The following is a 14,574-nucleotide window of genomic DNA, read 5'->3' as shown; positions in this document are numbered from 1 at the left end:
ACTTTGACAACTTTTTTGTATGCATCTTTCCCCCTTCTCTCTCTCCCCTCCCTCTCCTCCTCTCTCTCCCTACCATCTCCTCCTTTCTCTCCTTCCTCTCTTCCTCTCTCCCCACCATGTCTTTCCCTTCCCTCTCCTCCCCTTTCTCCCCCTTCTCTTCCCCTCCTTCTCCTTCCCACCATCTCTGACTCTCCTTCCCTCCATTCTCCTTAAAATGCTTTCCTCACAATAACCATGTTAACTCCCTCCCCTTCAGGTTTTTTGTTAGCTGCTTAGCCACATTTCATCTTTCTAAATCACATTTTCCTTCCACATATGAAACCCTACCACTGCCTACACCTGACTCTACAAAACCTAAAGGAAAGTGCATTTTCCAAATGATCTGTGAGGAGTTTATCAAAAGACTTGGAAAATTCTAGTTCCAGAGATGACGAAATAGAAGGAAAACAGAAAAGGCAAGCCAGGGCTATTTGAAATGTTTAAGGGAAATTGATCAGAGAACCAGTTCGGACCTTAGCTCAGGTTCACAGTTATGACTGAACTTGAATAACTGAGATTTCAAAGGATAGAACACATCAGTTGTTTGGCTGAGTTTGAAAGGAATAAAAGGAGATGGTGCTGCTCAGAAACTCAAGAAATAGAGCCAAAGACTAAAATGGGTCAAAATTAAAGTGAAAGTTGAAAAGAATCAGTGGCAATGCCATAATAAGAATATAGTCTAGAACTCCAACCCTGGAAGGGTTGATGAAGCCTTCTTCAGCCAACACTCCAGTGAAGTTTTTCATCAGGGTCCATTGGTAATGGAAAACTTTAATTGCATTGTTATCTTATGAAATATAAAATCTACCATCCAAGGTGGTCTCACAGGTTTCTGGATTGCATTGAATATAATTTCCCATTCTTGTAACTAGAGAAGTCAACTAGACCAAGTACCTTTTTTAATTTGTTCCTTGGAACCTAAAGGTTAATGGATATCTTAGAAGGATCAAAAGATCACTGATTTAAAGATCTTAAGTAAAGGGAAGGAAGAAGTAAGCAAGACAACAGTAATGAACTTTAGCAAAACATGTTGTATCAAGTTTAGGACACTAATATAGTCATCTGATGGAAGGAAAGGCCAAGAAGCAAAGGAATCAAAGAAAACTGATTCTTTTTCTTTTCTTTTTTTTTTTTTTTAAAGTAGTTCTTCAGGTTTAGGAGCAAACTGTTGAAATCCACCCATCACGGTCATTCACTAAATCTGTCCATCTGTTCATTGGTGTTTGTACAAATCAACATTGTTTTTAACTGTAAACTCTTAGAGTATTTTATTGTCTGTGTATGTTTGTTTACATAGCTTACCATCAATGAACTTAAATACACTTTCATGATGGTGAGAAGAAGAGGAGGAGGAGGAAGATGGTGGTGATGTTATACTTCCTTAGTGGTTACTGTATAACCTGAGAGGTCCTTGAATAAATCAAACTGCATTGTTAACTACTTATTTCTTTGAGTGTAAGGAAATGCAGTTACCTCTTGAACTCCACATTCAAGTAAATAAGCCAGGTGCCTCAGCAAAACAGAGGCAACAGATGGAATGTTTTCAAAAATACATTAACATAAAATAATTAGATAATGGTAATGAGGACAAGTCTCTCTTGTTATGGCAACAACTGCAGCTGAACTCTGAAACACAGTCACTTAGGAATCTAGCAATTACTCTGCCTTTGAAGGCAAGTGGGAATTTTATGAGTTGCCCTGCTCCATTCTCAGGAGCAAACAACCAATGCAGCACAGGCCTTTAGCACTTAAATTGTTGACAACAAAATCTCCTATTAGTTTGAAGGAAATAAAATGCTTCTTATATGTTGCTTATCCTCTTCATTGGAATCATTTCATTGTAAGGAGAGCTGCTGTTCAAGTTCAAAGATAACAAAAGAGACAGTAGATTTTATTAGTGGGTACAAGCAGATGAACCTACCAACGCATGACTGAAAGATCCTCCCACATGCTCAGCATATTAGAATTTCTCTTTGCTACACCACTGTATCATTTATCCATGGGGCCTGTCGTCATTTCTCATGTTTCTCGCTTGGTGTCCCAGTGTTTCCAAAACCTCTGCTACAAGGTGGATTTGACTTTCTGATGCTCTTTCTGACTGTCAAGTGTTGCTGTGTAGCATCTGCTCTAGAACCTCAACTCCAGTTTTGTAACTTCTGGGTTAGAGGATTGGGTTCAAGGGGACACCTTTCCTGCTGGTGCTAGGCCTAGTAGTTGGACAGCACATTAAAGTCTCAATGCTAACATACTACAACCTCTGACCTAGCCTCATGGGCATGGCAGCATTGGGACAACGGGATCAGGAAACAAAAGGTCTGATTTAAACCTCTCATTACCACTTCCCCTCCCACCAAGGTGACGTATCCAGGATGTGCTTCATGTCTGCTGTTCTATATCACATAGATCTTCTGCAGTACAGAGATGAGTTTTGTATTTTCCAGGCTAGGAGGATATCCATCTCTATTTCTCCTTCCTCATTCTAGCACCTCTTCATTCTTTAGTTCTTGGCAACCACCAAGCTCATGGTACAGTGCTTTGCCCACAGTAAACATTCAACAAATACTCTTGATTGATTGATTTAATTACATAAATATGTGACACAGAGGTTGCCATCAGCTGTGCCCTTGACAGCTGCCAGGAGACTCAATCAACTAGAGATTAAGGAAACCCTGTAGAAAGCCACTAGTTACTGCAGATGCAAATTATGGACAGAGGAAAATGAACCAGGGAAAGAAAAACAAGGAGAGAAGAATAAGCTATAGATGCCCTTTAAGTAGCTGCTCTTAATAACATTCTGAAGAGTCCTTTTTGATTTTACCGAAGCATATTCACTTCTATTATTATTTTTCTCATAGCATCTCTATGAAATAGGGGGAGGTAAGTATTATTAACCCCTTTCAACAGATGTCAAAACTGATTGAGAGGGTCAGTTCTATCAATCAATCATCAATCATATTTATTGAGCACTTACTGTGGGTGGAGCATTGTACTAAATATTTGGGAGAGTACAAGACAACAATATAGCAGATGCATTCCCTACCTAGAGTGATCTTACTACAAGAGATCATTCATTAATTCAGTCATATTTATTGAGCGCTTACTGTGTGCAGAGCACTGTACTAAGCATTTGGGAGAGTACAATATAACAATGAACAAGACACAGTTCCTGTCTGCAAGGACCAACAGGACTAGCCTGGATTAGAATCCCAGATCTCAACTTCCCAGACCCATTATCTTTTCACTAGACCAAACACTGTCCCAGCTACAATACTTTCAGTATCCATTTTCTGTAGGTCCTGTTCCGTCACTTATTTGAAGGGCTAACATTTGCTAGAGCCTTTCAATTAGTTTCCATTGATCTGAATCTCTTAGCAAGAAGAATCAACATTTAGAGATGTTAAAACCTATGAAGCCTAGAATGAATAACACCCATTTTAACTTGGTGGGTATCTGACCCTCAAAGGTACTAGAATGCCTAACTGCTTAAAATGCACCCTTAAATTACTTCTAGGAAAGCCTGGTCTCTCCTGCTTATAATGTACCATCTGTCAGAAATGATCATCTGAACTTCGTTATGAGAAAGGTTGCCTTGTATTTTGCTAGTCAGCCATGGATCTGTTGTTTTATATACACTGTGAATTCAGGTGGCAATCACTGACCTAACCTTCTGCCTCCCAAAGTTCCAATTCCAGAGAGTAAAAATGTGACTCAAGATTGTTTTGAAGGTCACCTGGGACTAAGCTCAGCCTGGCTTGCATAAATTGGAGAGATCCATCCCTCTGAGGAATATCACCCATTCTAGGATCTGACATGAGCCTACCAATTTAATTATCAGAAAGAATCTTGAAATGTTTGCCCTTCCTATCTCTCTGCATCCCCCTTTTTCCCATCTTGGATGGCCTTAGCATTCACGCAGCCTGGATCAGAATGGGTAAGACAGGATAATAGCTTGAAATAGCAACTATTTTTGCCTTTCTCTTGCAGTAGGTTTAAAACCCTCCCTTTACTATGTATCTATCATACTTCAGTTTGTGAGCCAGAAAGCCATTGACACTTATCTGCCTGAGACATAGAAGCAGGTTTAGTTTTTTTCTTAATAAATTCTCCAAAACAATCATTTTTGCTTTAAACCCAAAAACATTTTTAATCCCTTCTTTTAATGCAGAGCTAAAGGTGCCAAAGAAAATAATGGAGCGGTGAAGATGGAAATATGGAAGAACTCTGTTTGAACCACTAACTGCACACTGTTTTATTTATTTATTTATTTTTTATAATTGATCTCGAAGTCATTTGCGTCCCTTTGCTTTGGGGTTTTTTAGAAAATTTAGGAAGAACAACCTTACGGGGTCACACGTGGAGAGTTTCCAGTACTCTAATAATAATAATAATGTTGGTATTTGTTAAGCGCTTACTATGTGCAGAGCACTGTTCTAAGCGCTGGGGTAGACACAGGGGAATCAGGTTGTCCCACTTGGGGCTCACAGTCTTAATCCCCATTTTACAGATGAGGGAACTGAGGCGCAGAGAAGTGAAGTGACTTGCCCACAGTCACACAGCTGACAAGTGGCAGAGCTGGGATTCGAACTCATGAGCTCTGACTCCAAAGCCCGTGCTCTTTCCACTGAGCCACGCTGCTCTACCAGTCTCTACTACAGGAGGGAGAGTCAAGCTGAGGCATACCCATTCCATTCCTAGCTTGGCCAGTGGCTAATGAGTGGAAGGCAATCTGCTACAAGTCAAAACACATCTGTGCTAGGCAGCAGCGGCATGGGAGACAGTTGAGGGCAGAGATTTGTTTACTGCGTGGAAGGAGGCAGTGGTAAACCCTTACGTATTTTTACCAAGAAAACTCTGTGGATACGCTACCAGAATGATTTCAGATGGAAGTGGGGTGTTCTGCAAGAGATGTGTCCATGGCGTTGCTATGGGTCGGACACAACTCAACAGCATAAGACAACAGTAGCAGGAATGACAAGAAACCATTTGATTTATAGGGACTTATCTTTACATCATTTCTTCCTGAACAACATCTAGTCACTCAGTGATTGATGTTACCTTAAAAGTCTTGCCTGCAAAGTAGTTTTAAGTATTTGTTATTGGCCTAGTGAAGAAATGCTCCCTAATGTCTTCATGGCACATTTTTCCTTTAACCTTTACATACCATAGGCAGTCTTGTGGTTATTTAATATAATTTTCTCTACAAGGTGCCTCTTCTCAGCTTCCCTGTAAATAGGTTTCTCTAACTTATAATGTTTTCTTTTTTATTATTCTCATGGAGGAATTTAGGCAGCTAATTCCAAAATGACTTTAGCGACTGTTCTTAAATACTATATTATGTTTTATAATTCTCAGTGCATAGGTTGAAGCTGAAAATGGTAGTATAGTGTCAAATTAACTTAATGACACCATAATATACCTATAAAACAGTATGTCATGTGGTTTTACATTTTTAGTTTGTATACATAACCACTGTGGGAAATATTATTTTATATTTATGAGAATGGTGGGAATAACTTTTTTGATTGTATATGTGTGTGTTACTGTTTCCACATATGTGATTATTGGTAACAAACCATGTTTCCTTTTAATTTAAGAGCAGAAAGAAAGTTGGCAACTTTTCAAAGACAGCATGCTCCATTTGAACTTTCTAAAGAATCTGCATTTCACTTAGGCTGCATTAACAAAAGCCACTTCTCCTCCCACCCCCACCCCCAGACATTCTTACAAAAATGTGATGGCTAATGTAAACACAGATTTTTTTTTTTAGTAAGATTAAGGCTTCCTGGACAATTCAAACTTCTATTTTTTTTTATTTTTCATGTAAGTGATAATTAGTTTTCTTCAGAATTACAATTTATAGTAAAACGTGTGGAGTCCATTTTGATCCTGTGGATAGATTTCTATTCCATAGTTGAAGTTATTTTATTTAATAAAATTCCCATACTACTAAACATTCAGAATCTCTGCTGCAGAGCTGTCTTTTAAACCTCAAATAATGTTTGATGCAGAAAATGATATTCTAAGTAGAATCTGTCAATTCTTTTTTTCTTCCCTTTGAAACTCAGAACTGATTTAAAAGAATGGAATTTGTTCTGCTAGATTATCTTTTCCTGTTCCTTCTAGAATGTTCAATATTTCTGGGTTGTTGTTTTTTTTTACTTCCATTAGTTTTTTTTCAGCATGGTTTATTTCATCTGCATGATTTGAGCATAGTTGCTGAAGTGTTTTTCTTTCTTTCTACAAATAAGAGTTCCAGAACTATCAACTTTCAGTCCAAATTTACTATAAAACAGAGAGTAGAGTATTATGAGATGTTTTGCTGCTGATGCATTTATTGAACATTTACAGGGTTGGTTTTTTCACCCTCTACACTTATAAAGGGAAATCAATCAGTGGTATTTTTTGAGTTCTTACTGTGTGCAGAACTGTACTAAGTGCTTGGGAGAGTGCAGTACAACAGAGTTGGGAGATATGTATGTTCCTGGCCCACAAGGAGCTTTCAATCGAGAGATACCACAAGCCCATTCCGCTGCATTCTGATAAATCAACCAGTCATATTTATTGAGCACTTACTCCCGGAAAGAGTTCCAAGATATTTGATCTCCATAATGATGGCAGGGTAGTCTCCCCCAGCCTTACTTGAATTTTGAGACAGTCACGCTGTATTTTTTTCCCAAGGAAAATAGTAAAGTTCTCAGATCTGATATCTTACCTGCAAAGATACAATAAGGGTCAGGAAAGAAGGAGGTGTGTTAGTCCATCACCTGGCCCAACTTTTCTCTGGACTGTAGAACCATGAGAAAACCATACAACGCCTAAGACACCATCATCACTCTCTTCAATAAAAAAGTAAATAACTCACTCTCAGACTCTTCAATGCTGGCAAAATCAATTCATTCACTCATAGTTATTGAGCACTTACTGTGTGCAGAACACTCTACTAAGCCCTTGGGAGAGTACAATATAACAATAAACAGACACAATCCCTCCCCACAACAAGTTTACAGTCTAGAGGTGAGTTTAAAGTCTAGAGATGAGTGTATTGTCTAATTGTATTTACTGAGTGTTTACTGTGAGAAGCAGTGTGGCTCAGTGGAACAAGCACGGGCCTGGGAGTCAGAGGTCACGGGTTTGAATCCCGGCTCTGCCACTTGTCAGCTGTGTGACTGTGGGCAAGTCACTTAACTTCTCTGTGCCTCACTTCCCTCATCTGTAAAATGGGGATTAAGACTGTGAGCCTCATATGGGACAACCTGATTACCTTGTATCTACCCCAGTGCTCAGAACAGTGCTTTGCACATAGTAAGCGCTTAACAAATACCAACATTATTACTGTGTTAGAGCACTCTACTACATTCTTGGACCAACTGCAGTTTAGAGCCACATTACAATTTTCCAGTACTAAAAAAAAAAATGATGGTTTTTGTTAAGCGCTTACTATGTGCCAAGCACTGTTCTAAGCACTAGGGTATTTACAAGGTACTCAGGCTGTCCCATGTGGGCCTCACAGTCTTAATCCCCATTTTATAGATGAGTTAACTGAGGCACAGAGAAGTTGTGACTTGCCCGAGGTCACACAGCAGACCACTGACTCCCTTAGTATTCCAAAAATATTTTTCTATGAGTTCCTGAATATGAATATGAATCATACTCATTATATGTTGTTCCTTAGAACTATGTGCAGAGGACTGTACTAGCATTTGGGAGAGTGAAGTAGAATAAATAGGCATAATACTTGCTTGTATGGAAATTGTATTCAAGAGGGGGAGAGACAAAAGTAATTTACAGTTATTAATTTACAGTTACTTAGTGTTTGCATAATGGGGTATGTAATATATAACAGCAGTATTTTAGTGCTGTAAAGTGCTGAAGTAAACAAGAAAATCAGGTAGGATATAGCCCCTGTCCATGGAACTCGCAATCTAAGTAGGAGGGAGAACAGGTATCAAGTTCCCAATTTTTAGATGAGGAAATTTGAGACAGAGAAGTTAAGTGATTTCTCCAAGGTCACAGAGCAGAGGAGGGGCAGAACTGGGATTAGAACAGACATCCTCTGACTTTCAGGTTTAATCTCTTTCCACTATGCCATGCTGCTTCAAGATATGTGCATAAATGCTACAGGTTTAAACTTGGAAGATTGGTGAGTAGGACCTGGGGTATGGAGAAAGAAGAGAGTGGATAAATAAGAAGGAGAGATTTGAATGAGTATCTCAGAGCTAAACGTTAGGAGTTTCTGTTTGATGTGGAAAGAGATGGGTAAAAACTTGGAGATTTGGGGGGATTGGAGATAGGTGACAGCAAAACAGCCTATTATCCCCCAGTGCTTAGTACAGTGCTGTGCACACAGTAAGCATTCAATAAATGCAAATGAATGAATGAATGACTCCCCCTCTAGGGGCATATCAGGGTTAGGCATTTGCCATTATAATTTACTATTTTTAATTCAATTTAATTGTGGTATTTGTTAAGCACTTACTATGTGCCAGGCATGATACTAAGTGTTGGGGTGGATACAAGCAAATCGGGTTGGACATAGACCCTGTCCCACACAGGGCTCACAGTCTTAACCTCCATTTCATAGATGAGGTAACTAAAGCACAGAGAAGTTAAGTAACTTGTCCAGGATCATGCAGCAGACAAGTGGAGGATCTGGGATTAGAACCCAGGTCCTTCTGAATGCCAGTCCTGTGCTCTATATAGTAGGCACATTGCTTCTCTATTTTATAGCACTTTTATTGCCCACAGTATCTGTAAGATGCACAGCCCAAGAAAAGAGCATGTTGGGAACATTCCTTTTGAGTGTTTTTGAATTTTTCTATCAGGATGAAATAAAAATCTATGTTAGCTTCAAAAGATTAAAGATTTTTCTGAAACTGACATTTAACGATTCCTTTGTCCTCTGAAAGCTGATGAGCTTTGGCAGAAAGTTCGCACATTTCCTGAGAGATTTTTCTGTTTGCTTTCCAGGATCAGTGGTTCTGGCGGGTGAGAAACAACAGAGTGATGGATGGGTACCCAATGCAGATTACTTATTTCTGGCGGGGTCTGCCTCCCAGTGTTGATGCTGTATATGAGAATAGTGATGGCAATTTTGTCTTCTTTAAAGGTAAGAATCTGGGTCACTGTGAAGTACTCTGTAATGTTTCAGAATATGTAAAGATATTTTCACTCATCTCACTTCATTTCCGAGGTTTCACTCTTAACATTTTAGGTTCTATGGCCAAGTCTTCACTGCCCAAATTAAAATGGAGAATGGCCTGTGTGGAGATAAAACATTGCTATGGCTCTAAAATGAGATTGTTGAATGATTCAGATTACCACTCTCCATTGTCTAATTGACTTTACCATCTGATAGCCTGTTCTCCACTTTGGGATAAGTAGACATGATCCTTATTTCCTCAACCTATGGCTACTCACACATCTACGTTAACTGCACATATGAGCCTGTAGCATTACTCCTGAATCTAGCTTATTGATTAAAAGCCAAGATTTGAAAGCATCATCATTATTTGTGGATTCTGACTCTTAGCCTTAACTGTGGTCTTTACTCAAAATCAGCCAAATCATCTCTGAGAATTTTGATAGCTGACATGGAAATCTCATTTCTTGTGTAAGAATTTCCCATTGAGAGAAATTAGGGTCAGGAACTTGGGAGTTCGACACTTTTTTGAGAAGTGGAATGCACTTAGCCTCGTTGCTAACTAAACATATACAAAGCATGTCTGGTATAACAGAGAAGCGTGATGTGAGCTTATGAAAACCACATGTTCACATTCTGATTATTGGTCATTAGTTATGGCCATTCTGAACAATTACAAGACAGTAATATTAAAAAAGCAAACTCTTTTTTTAAAGGCATAGAAATATTTTCTGTACCTTTGGGAATGTAAATAGATCAAAAACCAAAACCATTTAACTGTCAGTTTAGTTCAGACCTGGCAGCCAAAACCTGAGGGTGAGAAAACAGTTTTAGAGTTCTTGCTGTAGCTGTTGCCTGTTTAATCTAGCTGTATTCTCCCCTTCTCTGACAGTTTAACCCTGAAAGGCAAAGTTGTTGCTCATGGGAAGAGAAGTGAAATGAGTAATGTGATGGAGAGTAAATATAAGGGAAGGAAAGGGATCAGAGAAAATATTACACAGAGAAGAGTGTCCAACTGTAACATTAAAACTGTATCACTGAAGAAAACCCTAGAACAGAGTTCTCTATTAGGGGTTGTTTTGAATTCACCCTAAGGAGCTTCAATCTCTCCCCTGGGTTGGAGAAAAGCAGATGGTAAGTACAGGCTCTTGCAAGCACAGAAAGGTGTCTTTCCCTCTGCACAACAGTGTGGGGGAAGGAAAATACCTCTGGAGACTTTATATATTTGTCCTCTCACAGGCCCATAGTTGCTCACTCCATAGTGGCAGCAGGGCCTTAGCTCCCTCAGCTTTTGTGCTTCACCTCACTCAGCACCTCTCAACCCAGGCCTGTGACAGTCCTCCATTTTCCCACCTACCTAACCTCACTTATGTCCTATTACAATCCAATCTACACACTTTGCTCCTCTAATGCCAACCTACTCTGTACCTCGGAGATCTCATCCTTTCTACTGTCAGCATCCTCCCACTGGATTGGAACTCCCTTACCCTTAATATGTGACAGTCCATCACACTTTCCACATTCAAAGCCCTCCTAAAATCACACCTCTTCCATAAGCCCTTCCCTAAGGCCTCATTTCCCCTCCCTGCTGATAAGGCCCAACCAACAAGGAAGCTTTTTGAAGCCTGCCTCCTTCCAGTCCTCACTGCCCCCTAATGTCAATGTCCCCTTTTCACCCCTCTGTTCAAAATGATGCCTATGCTGAAATAGTGTGAGCTTCAGAGATTCAGAAGCAGGTGTTAGATCTGCTTTGCATCCAGCTATTCTGGTAGAAGTTCCAGGATGGCTGCTCTACTCCCCATCCAACAGCTCCCTTGTATACTTTAGGCAGTAGTTTAAGGTAGGGGCAGGGAGGGGGAAATAGCCAGCTGTTCCCCCCTGCAAAGCCCACCTGGGTTCAGGCAGTACAAATTGGGCCCCAGGAGATCATCTGAGTCTTCTGCATTGCATCAGCCCCTGAAGCTGCCAGGGCAGAATTTTGCTGCTTATCGTTTTATTAAAATATAAAATCAGTACCAATCAACAGTCTGTTATTTTTACCTCAATCCAAACACTGAAGGCTGAATCAAGTATTGATTGAGTTCCACTTAGTTGGCAATGCAAGCTTTTATAATAGAGAGAGGCCAATGCAGACTTTTCTTGTGGAGGTTCTGTGTTGACTTCTTGTTTGTTTGTAGGAAGATGTTCCATATGTTGTTTGTGAAATGTCTCCAGAAGCAGAAATTTACATCCATGGACTCTAGAGATTTCAAATGGTGTTAAGGGGCATAGAGTTTGAATTCATTTTTTGGTTTCTGAAACATCATACCATATATGTTTAAATGTCACTGGCTTTATAAACATAAAATAAATGGATTCAACAAAAGGTTAAAGTACTCCCAATGTAATTGAACACTTATTTACCGGAATACCTTTTGCCGTGTATTCTACTGCATTTCCAAAAGATTTCTTAATCAGTTCTGTGTTGTGCTTAGGGACACTTTTCCACCGGTACTATTTAATTGTGTAGGAAAATCTATCAAATTTCAAAGCCCTTGCAGAGTCCATCACTTGTTTCTTTTAGAATGAAATGTGGCCCATCACTCTATAGTGGCTTTCTTAGGGCATATTTCACATGTGGGTAGGGAATGTGTCAGTTTATTGTTATATTGTACTCTCCCAAGCGCCTAGTTCAGTGCTTTGCACAGAGTAAGTGTTCTATAAATATGACTGAATGAATAAATGAATTAATGTATTTTTCATTCATCGTATTTATTGAGCACTTACTGTGTGCAGAGCTTCTGGGAAAGTACAATACAATAGAGTTGGTAGACATGATCCCTGCCCATAAGCAACTTACAGTCTAGGGTGGGAGACAGACATTAAAAAAAAATAAACATAAGGGGATGTCAGAGTGTGAGAATTCTTACATAGATGCTATGGGATTGAGGGGGAGGTGACTATGAAGTACTAAAAGGGTACAGATCCAAGTGTATAAATGACACAGAGGGGAGGGTTGGGAGAGGAAATGGGGGCTTAGGGAAGGCCTCTGGAAGGAGGTTTGATTTTAGGAGAGTTTTGAAGCGGGGAAGAGTGGTGGACTGTCACAAATGAAGGAAGAGGGAATTTCAGTCCAGTGGGAGGATGTGGGCAAAGGGTCAGAAGTGGGAAGGATGAGATCTCTGAGGTACAATGAATAGGCTGGCATTAGAGGAGTGAATTGTGTAGGCTAGACTGTAGTAGAATACCAGTGAGGTTAGGTAGGTGGGAAAGAGCTGCTTGAATGTCTTAAAGTCTATGGTAAAAAGTTTCTGTTTGATGCAAAGATGAATAGGTGAGCACTGGATGAATAGGGACTAAATAGCCTTTCAGAAAAATAATTCAGGCAGCAGAGTGAAATATGGGCTGGAGAGGGGAGAGACAAGAGACAGGAAGGACAGGAAGGAGGGTGATAGAGTCAAGATGGAATAGATTAAGAGTTTGTAGTAGTTGTGACAACATTTTTGATAGAGAGGGAAGGGGAGATTTTAGAGGTGTTTTGAAGGTAGGACTGACAGAATGTGGTGAAAAGTTGAATTTGTGGGTTGAATTAAGAATGGCGATATTATCTAACGGTCATAGGAAAGTCAGGGGGCAGACAGGGCTTGGGTGGGAAGATGAGGAGTTCTCTTTTGCACAAGTTTAGTTTGTTGGGGTGACATTCAAGTAAAGATGTCCTAAAGGCAGGAGGAAATGTAATATTGCTGAGAAGGAGAGAGGTCAGGACTGGAGAGGTAGATTTGGGAATCATCTGCATAGAGATGGTAGGTGAAACTGCGTAATGAAAGAATTCTCCGTGGGAATGGATGTGGATGGAGAATTGAAATGGACCCAGTTAAAGATCTTGAGGGGCTTCCACAGTTAGAGTGCAGTAGGCAGAGGAAGAGCCAACGAAAGAGACATGAGGGGAGACTGGAGATACAGGAAATGAACCAGGAAATGACCATGTCAGTAAAGCCAAGGTTACATAATGCTTCCATCTGTCCAAGGCAGCTGAGAGGTTGAGGAGGGTGAGAATGGAGTAGACGCCATTGGATTCATCAAGGAGGAGGTGACCTTAGATAGGGCAGTTTCCATGGTGTCAAGAGGGCAGAAGCCAGGTGAGCCCAACTTGTACTTCCAATTCATAGAGTAAAATCCAAGCACAAGCTACTCTAAAACACTGAAGAATCCTACAAGAAGAAATTTGCCATATTCTTGTGCTATCGGTATTGCAGTCATCCTACTGGGAAAAGGGCATGAACTCATGTACTCTTTATGGTATTCAGTGCCTGGGTATAATCTTTTTAAATGAATTGTCCTTTTGCTTCCCGGACATGTATATGGTAAGCCTAATGTAGAAATCAAACTCATGAAAGGGGCATATTGATGATAAGGGCAGGGAGGGCTGATGTTTTGGGAGCTAGTATCCACTTTACTTCTCCAAGGACATCCCAGTATATTCCCCACAGAGGTACCTTCCCCTGACAGAAGATTTCAGGCTTTTCTCTCTCCCTGCCCTTTTCCCCTGCCCTTCAGTCCATGGAGACCAGGAGGAGAATGAAAAGAATGAGGAGGAAAAGGGAAGCACAGCACAGAGCTGACAGTACTTCCTAACTGCAGGCACTAAGTAGGTGGATCCCCTACTAGTCAGAAGACAGGAGAATAGGACACAATCTCATGAGAAAAAATATTCTGGGTTATTCTCTTGAGTCTAACACAGAAATCATATGCTAGGGCGACCATTGATTATACTCAAAAATCATCACTGTCACCATCATCAGTGGTATTTATTGAGTGCTTACTTTGTGCAGAGCACACTATACTGTCTGGGAGAGTTCAGTACAACAGAGCAGGTAGACATGTTCCCTGTTCATAACTAGTTTACAGGGAGAGAATATTGGATACTTCTACAAACTGGAAACAACAGCTTTTTATCAAAGTTACATCATGTAATCCCAGCTGTAGGTCCCAGGTCCGCCACTTGTCTGCTGTGTGTCCTTGGACAAGTCACTTAACTTCCCTATGCTTCAGCTTCCTCAACTGTAAAATGGGTATTCAACACTTGTTCTCCTCCCTCTCGGACTGTGAGCCCCATGTGGGAAATGGACTGTTCCCTACCTGATTTGTCTTATATCTACTCCAGTACTTAGTACATTGCTGGGCACATAACAAGAGCTATCAGTCAATCATATTTACCAAGTGTTATTGTGTACAGAGCACTGTTCTAAGCTCTTGGGAGAGTACAGCACTTAGTACAGGGCCTGACACACAGTAAGTGCTTAACAAATACCAGAACTATTATTATTATTATTACAGTATTGCAGAGTTGATACACCTGTTCATGCTCACAATGAGCTTACATTCTAGATTTACAGCCTTAATTAAAACCACAATTA

The 14,574-nt window shown here is 40.2% G+C and overlaps 1 protein-coding gene across 1 annotated transcript in view; it reads left to right on the top strand.

Annotated features, from left to right (window-relative positions):
• The window catches only part of MMP16 (matrix metallopeptidase 16), a 278,169-nt gene that overhangs the window by 238,904 nt on the left and 24,691 nt on the right, over nt 1-14,574 (top strand). The window contains exon 7 of the mRNA XM_007669580.4: nt 9,007-9,145. Within this exon, the coding sequence (XP_007667770.2) occupies nt 9,007-9,145 (139 nt within the window). The remainder of the gene's footprint in view (nt 1-9,006; nt 9,146-14,574) is intronic.

The sequence above is a fragment of the Ornithorhynchus anatinus genome, chromosome 4, assembly GCF_004115215.2.
Source record: "Ornithorhynchus anatinus isolate Pmale09 chromosome 4, mOrnAna1.pri.v4, whole genome shotgun sequence".
Lineage (NCBI taxonomy): Eukaryota > Metazoa > Chordata > Mammalia > Monotremata > Ornithorhynchidae > Ornithorhynchus > Ornithorhynchus anatinus.
Note: the sequence above shows the minus strand (reverse complement) of the source record. Positions and strands in the feature narration are given on the sequence as shown.